This window comes from Odontesthes bonariensis, chromosome 8 (assembly GCF_027942865.1).
Source record: "Odontesthes bonariensis isolate fOdoBon6 chromosome 8, fOdoBon6.hap1, whole genome shotgun sequence".
NCBI classification, from domain to species: domain Eukaryota; kingdom Metazoa; phylum Chordata; class Actinopteri; order Atheriniformes; family Atherinopsidae; genus Odontesthes; species Odontesthes bonariensis.
In genome coordinates, this window is record NC_134513.1 from 19,045,974 (window position 1) to 19,061,891 (window position 15,918).

The 15,918-nt window shown below is 40.4% G+C and overlaps 1 protein-coding gene across 1 annotated transcript in view; it reads left to right on the forward strand.

Annotated features, from left to right (window-relative positions):
• large1 (LARGE xylosyl- and glucuronyltransferase 1) overlaps positions 1 to 15,918 on the forward strand; it is a 120,434-nt gene that overhangs the window by 17,389 nt on the left and 87,127 nt on the right. Inside the window, exon 2 of the mRNA XM_075472003.1 lies at positions 4,311 to 4,497. Within this exon, the coding sequence (XP_075328118.1) occupies positions 4,392 to 4,497 (106 nt within the window). The 5' untranslated portion in view covers positions 4,311 to 4,391. The remainder of the gene's footprint in view (positions 1 to 4,310; positions 4,498 to 15,918) is intronic.

A 15,918-nucleotide genomic window follows, 5' to 3' on the forward strand; every position in this document is an offset into this window, starting at 1 on the left:
ATTGGAAGCCAGGTTATGAATATCGCATGACTTTTGTACCAGGCCAGAAAAGATGGATGGGATTGTTTGCTCATCTCTGACTCAGATCATAAATGTTTGTGAGTTCTGGGGAGAATTGGGGCATTTAATGTGCAAACAGTGTTTGACCCCCCCCCTCAAAATAATTTACAAAAAATCTGAATTCAGAAGGGAATATATGGACTTTTCCGCCATCTACAAAGTAACTTGTGATGTGTGCTTGATGGTGTTCCTAAAAACTGAAAGGTCAGGTGATGTAATAGCTCTCAGTGCTAAAATAATGTTTCTGTTATTTCTCAAAAAGTAATAGTACCTTTTTTTTTTCTCCATGAAATATTCAGAACTTACTCTGACTGTGTGGAAAAGAGTATAACATGTAAAAAAAAATGTTAAAAAAAATGTGCGTATGAAAGAACTATACTATAGCGTATTTCAATCAGTCTTTTTTTTCTCCATCTTTGTCTTTGCCAAATAAATGTCTATTTTCCCACAATGCAACTCGGTTGCTGACAGCTCAGTCTGAGGCCTATCGCAAATGACGGTTGTCCCGTATTGATTGAATAAACAGCAGCATGTCATGCCGTTGCTGCTTCCCTTTGGTAATCCATGCACACCAAACAGAGGAGACTCGGAGCTGCGTCAGTGTAAATGGACTGCATTTGTATAGTGCCTCTCTCGTGGTTGACCAGTTAAAGGGATAGTTCGCCTCTTTTGACATGAAGCTGTATGACATCCCATACTAGCAATATCATTTATGAACATTGACTTACCCCCCCGCTGCGTCCTGTGAGCAGAGTTCCAGCCTCGTTTTGGCGTTGACGAAGGTAGTCCGGCTAGTTGGCTGGGGCCACAAAAATAAAGCGTTTTGCTTCTCAAAACAATATGCGTTCAAAAGAGTAATACATTTGCATCACAAAATCGTTCTCAAGGAAAAAGTCAGACCTCACAATCGCTTGGCGCTATTTCTCTCTACCTTCGTATCACTACGGGCTGTGTAAACTGTGCAGACCTGCACTTCGAGCAGTCCCCTGCTTCAGAGCAGTAAACACCGTAACAGGTGCGGCTATCGCTAGCTGGCAGAACGCAGTGATATGAAGGGAGAGAAAATAGCACCAACCGATTGTGAGGTCTGACTTTTTCCTGGAGAACGATTTTGTGATGCAAATGTATTACTCTTTTGAACGCATATTGTTTTGAGAAGCAGAACGCTTTATTTTTTAAACCCCAGCAAACTAGCCGGACTACCTTCGTCAACGCCAAAACGAGGCCGGAACTCGGCTCACAGGACGCAGCAGGGGGTAAGAAAATGTTCATAAACGATATTGCTAATATGGGATGTCATACAGCTTCATGTCAAATGAGGCGAACTATCCCTTTAAAGTGTTTTTCCACTACAAGCCACATTAAGCCATTCACACACACTCATACAAAACTTTTGAGTCCACAAAGCTTCGCTCTGTCACACACAGACATTGGGGTTCTGTGTCCACTTCGACATGTGGATTTTGGAAGCCGGAGATCAAACTGCTGACCTCCTCCGAAGCAACAACAGCCAATGTCACAGCGTCGGCTAACTGCCGACAGCCCTGTAGGTAATAGTGAGGTGTTAAATCGTACCCACTCAGGCGTTTAACCAATTCTAATTTCCATCTTCTAATTTAGGATCTCAAACAGTAACAGACACCTGGCTTTTGTTAATCTGTATCGGTTTAATGTCAGTAAGTGATCCAGATCACGGACTAGACTGGCTTCGTTTTCTATTTGAAAACTGTCATCTTCATGACTGCATGGTTCCCTGTGCAGAGTGTTGTAACCAGATTTGCTGTGTGGTTATTAAAGTGAACTGAACCGACAAGACTACTGGGTTAAAGCAGGTCGCTAGCACAAAAACAGTGGCAGCTGACTGTGTATTAAATCTGAGCAGCGATGCTTAGAACGGCAGCCAAAAATATCTTTCAGTCTGCTGTTCCCCGTTTTCCACAGTCTCCTCCCGGCGACAAGATCTGCTTGCGCTGTGTTCCAAGACATCTCTTGGAAATGCTACTTATTGCCTTCTGCGCAGCTCTTGCCTGTAATTCAGTGTCCAGTGGAGAGCTAATATCACGCAGGGGTCAAAGGCTGAGAAGCCACTGCACAGATTTAAAAGTCCGCCATTGAAAGGAGCGTTGTTGCATTTGAGACACTTGTTTAATCTCCTCGAGCCTCATTTAACCCCGTCTCACTGAGCTCATCACATTGCTCAAGCCACAATAAAATAACTAGAGAGATTACGTGCTGGAAAGAGTTGAAAGTATCCCTTTACGTCAGTGATACTCACTATTTTTTTTACAAGGGCCACATTGGCAGAGAAAAATCAAGGGAACAGCCACTTTTACAACAACATACTAAGTCCCCTTTTGCAAATGTGCATTTCTACATATAAAAAATCCCACAAAAAAGAAACGACACAGCCAATACATTTTCAATTAAGACCACATTTACCTTTGATACTGGGATGAGCGGAAGCTGGCATGCATGTCCTTGACTTTCTTCATGTTGTATTTTTGTAGTTTGTTGTTGTAATCATAGTGAGACATTCCAGATGAGCATGGTTTTTGTGCTGGTTTTTGCCCTTTTTATTAATCAAAAACCGATCCATTGTGCCTGCATCTCGCGCTGGCTAAAGGAGCTAGCGTGCTCTGCGGTCAAGTGTGATGGTGGTTTAAGCGGGCTGCGTTGCCCGGTTCAACAGTGTGCCCCCTTTTAGGAAACACCATTAAGCCTTAATTAATACTTAAAGGGATAGTTCGCCTCTTTTGACATGAAGCTGTATGACATCCCATATTAGCAATATCATTTATGAACATTGACTTACCCCCCGCTGCGTCCTGTGAGCCGAGTTCCAGCTGAGTTTTGGCGATGACGAAGGTAGTCCGGCTAGTTGGCTGGGGTCGCGAAAATAAAGCGTCTTGCTTCTCAAAACAATATGCGTTCAAAAGAGTAATACATTTGCATCACAAAATCGTCCCTCCAGAAAAAGTCAGACCTCACAATCGCTTGGCGCTATTTTTGATGGCGCTATCCCTTTAATAAAAATACTTAATACTGTGCAGTATTCGCTGTATGTTATTTGAAAAAATGTATTGTTATTTTTTACCATATTGTTATAAGCTACTGTGCGAGTGCGAGCCACCAATTAGAGCTTGAGGAGCCGCATAATGAGTACCTCGGCTTTACTTCATTTTAGTGAGTAGCTTTACTGGATGACAGTATGTGCTGATGTATGTGCCAGCCTTCACAGGTATTGTGCTTCATCTCTGGGAGGTCTGTGGAGAAGGTATAAAAGCGACTGAGGTCTTTTTTCTCTGTGTAACTGGACAAGTGTGACTGTGGCAACAAGATTTAGACTCGTACTTTTAAATACCGCCTTGCAGAAATTGACAAATTCGTGCAAGTTATCCAGTCAGATTAGAATGCGAGTGCTGTTGAATGCCTGATTTAATCACACGAATCTCTTGTTTGGTCAACCCGAGTGCTCACAAGACAAGTGAAGCACTATTCATGCTCGCAGTTGTCGGTTTTGTTTTCAAAAGACATATTTCAGCGTTTTATTCTTTCGCCCAAATCCTTGACGGTATAAATCTTAACAGTGAAGCGGCACCAGAGGAATAGTCCAACCACAGCAGGAGGAAGCGTGTCCTTCATAAGTGTGTGCTATAATAAAGAAAGATTTTTTTTTTTTTTTTTTCCCCTGCCAATACAAAAGTGTTCTCGAGCATCACAGGTCGTATTATGTGTGAGACCAACTTTGACTCAGAGAGGTTGAAAGTGTTGAACCTTTTCCTTTGATAATTTTTTATGTTCTCGTCTCTGTGTCGTACTCGATTCTAATCCAGACTTGATTTGCTAGATTTAATGCAAATCTAAGCTGATCATCCCACGTCATCATCATGTTCTATGCTAATAAACTGGCTTCAGGTTGTTCTACACTTCTGTAACATACTATGCAGATCCTGCATCTCCCCTAGTGTAATCGTTTGTTTAAAATGCTTTTGCTTGTATCACTTGTTTTGACAACTACACACCCTCTTTCATATCTAGCCTATAATTTTCTTAGAAAACATCCCCATCGGTCTTATAGAATCTCAAGTTAAAGATCTTTAATGCGTCTTTCGGCTCAGGATGCCCCAAAGCAGTTTCCCCTCCTCTCGGTGTCTGTAAAGGCTGTGTTCTCATATGTAATTGTCTCCATAGGATGTTAAACGTCTGCTTATTCTCTAACCTACTTTCTCCTTCTCCCATCTCTCTTCCAGTGCCATGAATCTGCCTGGACAACAGCTGCTACCCACATAGAGGTCAATTTACCTCTCTTTGCATTTACTTCAGACCAGAGGATGCTGGGAATGTGTCGCGGGCGCAGGAAGTTCCTGGCGGCCTCCCTCGCCTTGCTTTTCATCCCTGCACTCACGTGGCTTTACCTATCGGTTGGAGGTTTCCAAGGTAACCACATCGGCATTTAAAAATGGCAGCTGACCAGAATTGCACATCGTGATTCAGGCATGTGAGGCTGAGCAGCCCTCACTAATGTTTTGTTCTGTTCTGTACCATCTATGTGCAAAACTCTAACACGAAAGGAAAATGCGTTCATTACACAACCATTACACAGGGCAAAATGGTATAAGGTCAATACTAAAAAAAAAAAAAAAGTGACCATGAAGGTAACCATCGTGACCATGGCTCTGTTCGAAACCGCATACTTCTCCTACTACTCATACTACTCATACTTCTCCTACTACTCATACTACTCATACTGACTTTTTTCCCGGATGCATACTAGATTCGCCGAAATGTTGGGTATGCATCATGAGGTTACTACTCATACTCAAACTACCCAAGATGCAATGTAACGTGATGTCGCCGATCGTCATTTCCTGTCAAAACGGCAGTTTCAAGCTAGCTACAACGAGGGTAGGTTCACTTCCTGTTTTCAAAACAAAAGCACCAATTGTATTGTAATGGCTTTCCCTATGATAAAAGGCAACGGGTATTTTATTTTGTGAAAATAACCGGAAGTGCGTTGCTCACTGCGGCTAGCTTTAGTAGCGCCGAATTCGTGGGAACAAAATTGTAAATAGCCGGTATTTTGGCAGATTTTCAACACGTTGGGGATCTAAACGACTACTTTCTCGACTGAAAATGTTTCAAATGTTGCTAAAGTTTACAGAGTTCAGAGCTTAAGCGAAATCAGCTTCAGGCCGGCTGATTTCGGCTCGAGTAGGAGCGAAATGCATTGTGGGTAAACGCTCTGCATACTGTCGGATCGATGAGTATGCCGTATTCAAGTATGTAGTATGCGGTTTCGAACACAGCCCATGTTTCATCTCCATATCATGACACGAGAACCTGATGCCAGGAGAGCACAAGCAAATGTCTGCATCCAAAAAGTCCTGCGCACCGATTTCAGTGTGTTTAAAAAGCAGTTCCATTGTCACAGACCTAACCAGAGGAGCACTTTCCACAGCCCAGAAAGAGCTCCTCTGCCACGGTGTTGTGGCTCATATTTCACAACATCAGAGTATGCAGCAGCATGGGAGCCAAGACACGAAGGGGCCAAATCATGAGCCAAACCTGATCCCACGAATATGACCTTTTTAGTTGATGTTTGCATTGTCGGACAAATAATTACAAATATTACTAAATATTTGATTTTTTTTGTTTCTCCATTGATTTGAATTGTATCACCTTTTCAGTATAAGCGTAACTATATTTAAAGCTTATAAAGAATAACAGCCATTTTCTTTAGATCGAATTTTAGGCTTTTTAATCAAAAATCATGGCACATATGAGAGAACTTTTTATTATAAAACCTTAATCAAAGTCTGAAAGATACACTTGGCCGTATTACAAACACTGTCTATCAAAGTATGCCATTTGATAGGTCACGTTTATATTTAAACCCTGTTTAAAAGCTTGGGCGACAGCCCGGTGCTGGGACGCAACCTGCAGCTGCAGCTGTCATTCCAACTTTAGTAGATTTGTCACAAATCATCTCATCTAAGTTGTTGAACACTGCTTTCTCATTTGAGTTATAATTTTTCTGTTCAAGCACTGTGCTGTTTGGCTGTGAAAGTGAATCCATGATTAAAGTGTAAAGTAGATGCTGACTAAATTATGCCCATTCACTATAAGAAGGAAAACGTGTGCAGATAAAGACTGGATGCTAATAAATCTCCACGTGTGCCTGAGACGCCATCAAACAGAAGCAAACATTGTGGATATAGGAGAATAGGGAATTGTAATTCCCAACCAACTATTTTTAATTGTAATAAATAGTTGTTTTTACATAAATGTAACAAGCCTTCAGCTTAATTTGCCTGGTAGCTATCCTCAGCCACACTCTAAAAATCCTTCATTTCCTTGATGGGTTGAATAACAAGGAGAAATTAGTCATGACCTGAAATCTCTGCTTGTGTCTTGGCTGTTTGGGAATGTAATACCTCTGCACTCTGCCTGTTGGAGACATCATCACCATGGGAAAAAAGCAGACTGTCGCATCTGTTATTTTAGAAGCCATGGTACAGGGATAAGAGAAGCCAAAAGAAATGACCAGTTCTGTGAAACTGGAACTTATTTTCACCTTTTTCTCACATTATCCATCTGATCTCAATGATACAAATGAAAAAAAATTGGAAAATGTGCAAAATTTGTCAGTAACATAATAATCCTTGTTGGACTTGGTTAATGATAATTAGCGCTGCTGAAAAGAATCCTCTCACCTCCTACACAGTCTATTTTTTCCCATGATTTTCTTTCAGCAGCAGCTACGTCTTTCTCTTAGAAAAGAATAGATGACAAAAAAAACTGGAGTAAGCAGTAGAAGAAACATCGTAATCAATGATTTGTACACAGTGCTACAAATCTGACCACATTCACTGCTGACAACCCATAATGATGCTAAAAAAAACAAACTGCGTGAATGTAAAGTAGCAACAAACACCGGAAACGTGAAATGGGACTCTACTGTTGCAGTTGGGGCAACAGTACACTTTATTTCATTTCATCTAAAATCACCATTTCACTTATCATGTTTTGAGCTCTGGTTATTGTTCTCTGGCCTGTAGGACTGTCGGTAAACATGATATTTAAACATCCAACTAAAGCCTCTGTCATCAGAAACACATACTGTCAAATTACCACATTAAGAAAAAATAGCAGGTCATTAAAATTGTAAAATGTAGAAAGTTTAAACTGCATGGGCATAGTTTTAGATGGGTGGAGTTACAGGTGGACGAAGGAGCTTCTGTTTTTTCAAAGGGATAGTTTGCCTCTTTTGACATGAAGCTGTATGACATCCCATATTAGCAATATCTTTTATGAACATTGACTTACCCCCCGCTGCGTCCTGTGAGCCGAGTTCCAGCCTCGTTTTGGCGTTGATGAAGGTAGTCGGCTAGTTTTTGCTTCTCAAAACAATATGCGTTCAAAAGAGTAATACATTTGCATCACAAAATCGTCCCTCCAGAAAAAGTCAGACCTCACAATCGCTTGGCACTATTTTCTCTCTCCCTTCGTATCACTACGGGCTGTGTAAACTGTGCAGACCGAAGTGCAGACCAAGCAGTAAACACCGTAACAGGTGCGGCTATCGCTAGGTGGCTGCACGCATTGATATGAAGGTTAAGAGAAAATAGCCCCAAGCATATTACTCTTTTGAACGCATATTATTTTGAGAAGCAAGACGCTTTATTTTCAGGACCCCAGCCAACTAGCCGGACTACCTTCGTCAACGCCAAAACTCGGCCGGAACTCGGCTCACAGGACGCAGCAGGGGGTAAGTCAATGTTCATAAATGATATTGCTAATATGGGATGTCATACAGCTTCATGTCAAAAGAGGCGAACTATCCCTTTAAGTGTATACTCAATCTTGTCCCCGAAAGTTTGCAGGAACAAATTTCCTGAGGACAAAGTCACCCCTCCCTGCCGTTTCTCTTCCGGAGGTGGTGTATTAATGAATTACTGAGGCCTGTCCAAAGTTGATTACTTCCCTTCAACAATATAGTCCAGGAGAGTTCATGGAGCCATTTTAATGACTTTAGCTCTTAGGATTGAAAAGCTACAGTTGTGCCATTATTAATTATGATTAAATTGGCAATTTTGACTTGGGGTGGGTCACAGCCAGCGCAGTCCGCATATGTGAATACACTCCCATAACACAATACTCACCAAGGTCTTCAGTTTAATTATTTGACTTGACATCAAATTCCTGGCAGCACACAGTAGTTGCTGCAAGTGTGATAAGTAGTGAAAGGACCCCGGTGCAGGGAGCTCCCTAAATGTGTGTGCGACAGGAACAGTGTGCTTCTGGTCTCTGCATCTCACTGCTCTCTCACATTTTTCTGTTGTATAACCTTTACAAAATGATTTCCCTTTCAAGGAGAGTGAGGTTGTTCTAAAGTCTGAAGCATCTTGAAAGCTCCGAGAAAGACTTTTTCAACATTTCCATGTTTGTCTCCGATACATCAAATAGCTTTGGGGAGGAAAAAAGCAGATACAAAGAATATAAATAAATAAAAAAAAACATCACGAATAGTCTTTGGCTTGTTCATGAAATACCAATCTTGGCTCAATCTCGTGTGCTATAGCTACAAAGCAGAAAGAAACCATTGGTTGTCAAAGCATAGTGGTGTGGTTTCCCAGAGCGATGGCAGGAGCTGACAGCACCGAGAGCTGGAGATCGGTGACATAGGATAGGGTTGGAGTTTGAGTAACTCTGCTCACACACAAACCTCCTAAATGTGACACTCACCAGTGAACCCGGTGTTGATGTTCAGTCACATTTTGCAGATCCTGGGTCACATGTGACCAGAGGTGGGTAGTAACGAGTTACATTTACTTGAGTATGTTTTTGAAAAAATTATACTTCTGGGAGTAGTTTTAAATCATTATACTTTTTACTTTTACTTGAGTAGATTTGTGCAGAAGAAACTGTACTCTTACTCCACTACATTAGGCTACAATGAGCTGGTTACTTTTCTTCTTACCTCTTTGGTATTCTACGCCTCATTATTTTTATCTCCCCCGCGTACGCCTCATTTTAATGTTTTATTTTGACAGAGAGAGAGACTTCCGCCAAAGGCTCTACCACGTGACTTTGTTTCACCAATCAAATGTAGCCGTGCAGTCTCGTCACGTGACCATACTCAATCTCAGCTTTACAATCTACGGTGGTAGCAAACAAAAAAAGAAATAGATGAAAAATGTCAGAATCAACGATCGGAAATGAAGACACAGACGAGGCCTCTTACTGAAAGCATGGTTACCTTACAAAAAGTGCGAAACAGCAGCTACATTATGTGTCTTTTTTTTTTCCCCCATGGATAGGCGAATGTTTGTTTTTTAGGTTACATATGTTTTAAACATTTCCTAAGTCTCTTATTTTTTATTGAAGTACTTGAATTTACCTGGATTATTTTAATGTAAGCTATTTTGTAATTAATTCATTCATTTTAATTTATTTTATCAATTGGATGAACTCTAATTTGCCTAAAGATGATTATTTAGTATTTTTGTCTGTGTGATTGAATGCTTGTGTTAACAAATGAATCCGACGTTACTCAACATTTACTCAGTACTCGAGTAGTTTTTTCACCAAGCACTTTTTTACTCTTACTCAAGTAATTATTTTTTACTACTTTTTACTTGTACTTGGGTCATATTATTCTGAAGTAACAGTACTTTTACTTGAGTACAATTTTTGGCTACTCTACCCACCTCTGCATGTGACCATGGTAGTCCGCATTGTGACTATCTGATTGTAATTAATGGTTTTTATGGTAATTAATGCATTTGCTCACATCATATCCAAAGGTCTAGTGTGTAGGAGGATCTACTCAAATCTAGTGGCATACATTTCAGATTGCAGTTAGGTAAAACACCTGTGCTTCACCTTGCATATGTGTAGAAGAAAGGAAGGTGCTCATGAAAATGTATCAACACAGAGGCACACTCATGAGACGCTATTTGGTACCTTCACTATAGGCTCTATAGGTACCTCTGGGCTGGTTTGGTTGTTGGTTGCCTCACAACAGCAAGGTTGCTGTTTGGAATCTCTCTGTGTAGAGTTTGCATGTCCTCGCAGTGCATGTGTGGATTCTCTCCAAGTACCTCTGATTCTAAATGAACCCTAGTTAGTGTGAACATGTGTGGTTATTTGCGTTGTTTGTTTTTTTTTATCGATCAGCCACCTTACCCAGATGTAGCATGCCTCTCGCCCCAATGACAGCTTGGATAGGCTTAGGATGCTATTCAGCTACGATTAAAATGCATAACGCAACTGCAGCGTCATCTGGAAAACCACGCCAAACAAACAACTCAAAGACTAAGTCTGTGCAGCGATTTGATTTCGGCTATGTGTTCCAGAGGGAAAGCTGGAAGTGACGGAATGTTTTCTCCCACAGTTCCCAGCCTCCTGTAATGCACTACGAGCACAACGCTGCTCACACACTTCCCAAGTACCGTTGCCTTTCCCGGAGCAGGGCAGTGGCAGGGAGAGGTGTCCCTGCTGCAGGTGCAGATATCTCACTTTGAGGGGTGTTTAAACTGCCAAGCTGGCAGGACTGGTCATGTTCGTCTCCTCATTTTATGCTGCAACATCAGAAGTGTTAAAGTTACACACCGTACGATGGAAAGAAAGTTGTTGCGAAAGTGTGGTTTGTGAATATCGTGTTCAGTGCAGACGAGAGAGTCTTTTGTGCATGATGCTGGCATCGATGGAGGAATTGATAAGCTCAGAGGCATGTGATTCTGATGCTTTGGAAAAGCTGGAACCGGTTCCCATTCGTGCCTGTAGTGCCTTTGAATATAATTAGGTTGTTTGTTCCAATGTGATCTAAAAAAAAAAAAAACGAAAAAGTATTTTCATGGCTTTCGATGTTTCTTAAAGCATTTTAAGGTTTTTTCTTTTTTCACTCTGCTACTACATAATCCTTGGGTGTTACAGTCTGGAACTTTAACAAGATTAAATGCATGTGGGTGAATGTTGAGAGCAGGCGATGTGGACCGTTTCAAGGCGGTGGCTAATTCATTCATCTACACCAGGGATGTCCAAATCCGGTCCTCGAGGGCTGCTGTCCTACAGGTTTTAGATGATTCCCAAAAGAATACATACAAAATCAAGTCAGGTCTTGAAAGACGTAAAGGCCAAAGACGTTCTACATTGTTCTACTGGTATTGTATTCTCAGGTTTGATGGTTTGCCTTTTCCTCCTACAGTTACTCGCACATCCTTGTTTACAAAGCTATTTTCAGCCTTTCCCCATCCTACTTACAGACCTATATCTCTGTAAGTAGGTAAAAAAAAGTGCAGAACGTTGCTGTCTCTGAAGATTTCTTCCTTTTACTGTGCCAAGAGCCTGTACTGAGTTGAGGGGTTGGAAGCTGTTTAAATATGCTGAGCCGTACGCGTGAAATCTGCTCCAAAACTGCCCTCGCTAAGTGAAATGAAGCACATTTTAAAGATTGTAGTCGCAGGAACATTCGGGCCGTAAATGTTCAGGCTGATCTTTGCCGCTCCTAGTTATGATGACTGTTGCGGTGACTTGACAACTAAATGGTCTGATGCCTTTTCTTTAGTTTGTGATGTTTACAGTTGGATGGCTCTGTCGTTTGTTTCACCGTGTCGTTTCTCATCTGTTTTTTTTATTGTTTTTTTGTTTTAAACATAATACATCAGTTCATTTGTATACAATATTAACAGTTGAACCACAATATGAACTCAAACCCCTTCCACCCTGTTGAGCCCTTATTCCCCATATAATGAAATCATGGTCACATTCATACATTCTTGTACACATAAATACACAAAGGTAGGGAATATATATATACATGCAAACTATATATATATATATATATATATATATATATATATGTATATATATATATATATATATATATAATATAATTAATCGCATGATTTCCCTGATTAATCACGATTAATCGCATTTGTACGCAAAATCCAAAAATGAATTCAAAAGTAGTGTATAGCCTTTAGCATTTCGTTTTATTTTAAATGTACTGCCATATGAATGAAAGTGCCATAACATTTGTTGTGCAAACACACTTTTAACATTGCTCCATGCTGTCTGACGTTCCTCCCTCTAGTTGTAATCTGTGTGAGGAGTTGGATGGGAACTCTGTAAACACGTTTATACTATAATTGGGCGAGCAAGCGATGACGTGGTCCCTTCTTGGGCTTAAGTGGGGCCTGATCGGGCTACCTCAAGCTTTCCACCAGGACCTTTGGCCGTTCAGGACTCTCAGACGGAGCTAATTCAGAATAAGAATGTGTCAAAGCTGGGTTAACCTGTGGGTTGAGATGGGGATACTTGATTCTTAGATACATGGAAGTTTTGGCAGCTCACCGGCTTCTTCCTTATTGGGTACAATTAACTGTAGTCTGTTGGGCTGCTGGCCATCAGAGGATCAGGTACAAAATCTGATTTGACAGTGTCTGCTGTAATTGCCCTGCCATCAGCAGAGACACTGCCCAGGACTTTTCTTTGCCACCAGATTTAGATTCATTCTGTGACTGACTATTTTTTTTAACCCTTCCCTGTCTGTAACGAGTGGTGCTCTGGAAGAAGATGGCGCACGTTCTGCTGTATCTGGGAGCTTGGACACCTGCTTGGTGTCCCAGATGAGTGCAGACATGTTGACTGCGGTAGTGTTTCACTCCTGATTAGTAACAGTTACAGATGCAGATGCAGATGCAGCAGAACAGCTGTCTTCTTTCAGAGCGTGCTGCGTTTTCCATGGTGAATGGGGATTTAATGCGTCTGTAGTGTGCGGCTGTGTTGGGAGGTTTTCATCCAGTGTTTACCACTACTGTTACTTTTGCATGTGATCGAACTTGTGTGTGCACAACCAGGTGCACCTTTTTGCTTACTTTGATGGGCCCCTTACTCACCTGTCTGTTGTGTTAATAGGTCAGATTCTTATATAAGAACCATGAGTTCTTTCTTTTTCCACCCTGACTGGGAGTGTACGTGCAGACCTCTTGCAATTATGCAATTATTTGCAAAAGCAGTTCAATATGGATTAGGGCTGGGCGAGTTAACTCGTTATTATCGCGTTAACTTGTTAATTATTTAACGCCGCTAAATATTTTAATCGCGCATTGACGCATTAAAATAAAAATAAACTAGCAGGTAACATCACCGCGACAGGTGCTCCTCGGTCTCGGTGTGAAGCTCACGGAGCTAACCGGCGCTACTTCCTGTTTTGCTTCTTTCAACATAAAAGCACGTATTTCAAAATAAATTTTAAAAAAACTCCTGCATTTAAAGCCAAGTTGAATTGTCTTCTCACTGTAGTAGTTCCAGTCTAAAATATCACTTAAAGGCAAAACACACAACTGATTCCAGCAAGTCATTCAAGGAAACGGACAGTGGAGCGAGGCTTCTACATAAAGATGCTGATGTTAAAAGTGTGTTTGCATAACAACTGTTATGGCACTTTCATTTATATGGCAGTACATTTATAATAAAACTAAATGCTAAAGGCTATACACTACTTTTGAATTAATTTTTGGATTTTGCGTACAAATGCGATTAATCAAGGAAATCATGTGATTAATTAGATTAAAAATTTTAATTGTTGCCCAGCCCTATAAATAAATAAAGATGACAAAACATTTGGCAGATCACAAAAAAATGTTAAGTAGCAGCTTGTCCATCTTGTAACTGAGACCTGCATTTTAAGAAGAATGTTTGGATCTGGGCTGTGGCATCGCTTCATCACTATCTCTGGTCTCTGAGCATAATCTGACGATATTGAGGGGGATTTTAAGATTCCACACCATCAATAACATAGCAGCTCCTAATAATTTAATTGCATCCCTAAATTTTCTTCTACAACATTTACTGGTTTCCCCAAATATTTCATGGCTGCCTTTGGCCTACATTTGATACATGCTTTGATTCTGGGAGTTTTTGCCTTTCTAACAAAAATGGTAATCTGAGTGATCTTCAGATGCTGCTGTGCTTAATGACCACTTCAGGGGAGACCATTTCACAAGGAATACATAGTAAATTAGTGTAAGTAGTGGCCCAGATTAGTCTTGTATGTTAGAAAACAAATCACACTTGGCCCCAGAAAACCGTTTTTTTTTTGTTTGTTTTTTTAAACCCTCCTGCCAAATTCATGTAGATAAATTCAACAGACATTCATATTCATCATTCCCTGAATGAACTCGGCAGTAGATGTCTGCATGCTTAACCCTAAAGCAATGAAATTTATATTCTATCGACAAGGTCTTTATTGTGCCTCTGCATACTTGCATACGGCATAGTCATCGATCAGACAGTATGTAGTATGCAGTTTGCAAGTATGTAGTACGCGGTTTCGAACACAGCCAAAGACTTGTTTTTTCACAGTTGCATGTGAAAAATATTTGCTATTAATAGTAGAGCAACAGCCAAACAGTTTTCAAATAACTGAAATATCTCATTTTCTCAATTTCAGCCACTTTGTAATTCCGTCAGACCTTTCACTTTTCCCAGTTTTTTCATAACTTAATCACCATCTTCGGAGGTGTAGCACACCCCACAAAGCAGTAATTTGAGTCCTACAGAATATGACAGTTTCAGGTCTCTGCGACTTGATTTAGCTCTGGATAAACCAATGCCTGCAAACAGCCCTTCACCTCACCGATGAGACTTCACCCACCAGTAGAAGCACTTCATTTATGGAATGCGTGCATTTAACTTTCAAGCCTTGTCTGACAGGGAAATCCCATCAACATTTCCAAGACACAGTGATATTTTTAAGTCAACAATTTACATTAAAAGCGGAAGGTTTAACCTTTTTCTTTCATGTTTTAGTTTCCTTAAATACTGGGATGAGAGGTTTTGGTGGACCAGGCTGAGTTTTACAGAAGCCCCTCGGGTGGAAAAGACCGAAGGGGTACAAATACATCATGTCTTTAGGGTTTAGTATAAAATTCAATACAATACTTTCAAATTTGAAAATTGACATTCAATATGTCATATTAATGCTTGAGTATGTCATTTTGAAATGTCATGAACAATGCCCTTTGATATCTTTCTAACTTAGAACATTCAGTTTATAAGTCCAGTATAATGTTGGTTTGTGGTCATTATAGTTAAATTTACTGTTGTATTAAGAGGGAAGAAAATGTGTTCTTTTCACAAAATCCCTTACATCCTTTTTGCTGAGGAAATAAAGTGGTAAAAAAAACCAACAATCATGGCTAAATGTTACACCCCAGGAGGTGAATGGTCATATTGACTGAAAGCTCAAGCACATATTTTATTTACACCCCCCTTGTGAATATGACAGGGATTTATGCCTAAAGCCAAACAAATCATTTCTTTTCTTCTGATAATTGGGACATTTGTGTTTTTGGAACCTGTGCATTGCCCGTATGCAATTAAACTGAATTGCAAATTTATGCACCGGTGTTGCTCTAGATTGCTGCAGAATAGATTTCAGAATCTAAACACACTCCTCTGGTTTTATTATGATATAATATACAAACATTCTAGACACTTTTAGACGGAGATGGGACCAAGTCACACATGTGCAAGTCTCAAGTAAGTCCCAAGTCTTAGCTTTCACGTCTCAAGTAATTTTTTCTTGGGCAAGTCAGGTCAAAGTCAAGTCACCTTATTATTGCAATTTTACCTGCAGAATCTGATCTTAATAAAGTGAAAAGACAAGATATAAGTAACTGTCAGTAAACATCATTGACCAATGTGTCCAACCTGTCCACCCCATATCATATCAAGCTAACGTTAGCTAACTACCGACTAGGCTAACAGGATAATATTAGCTAATTTGACAAGCACTTACTGGTCAGAATGGATCTTCAAATGACGAACAAAGTTCGAAGTTATGCTAGA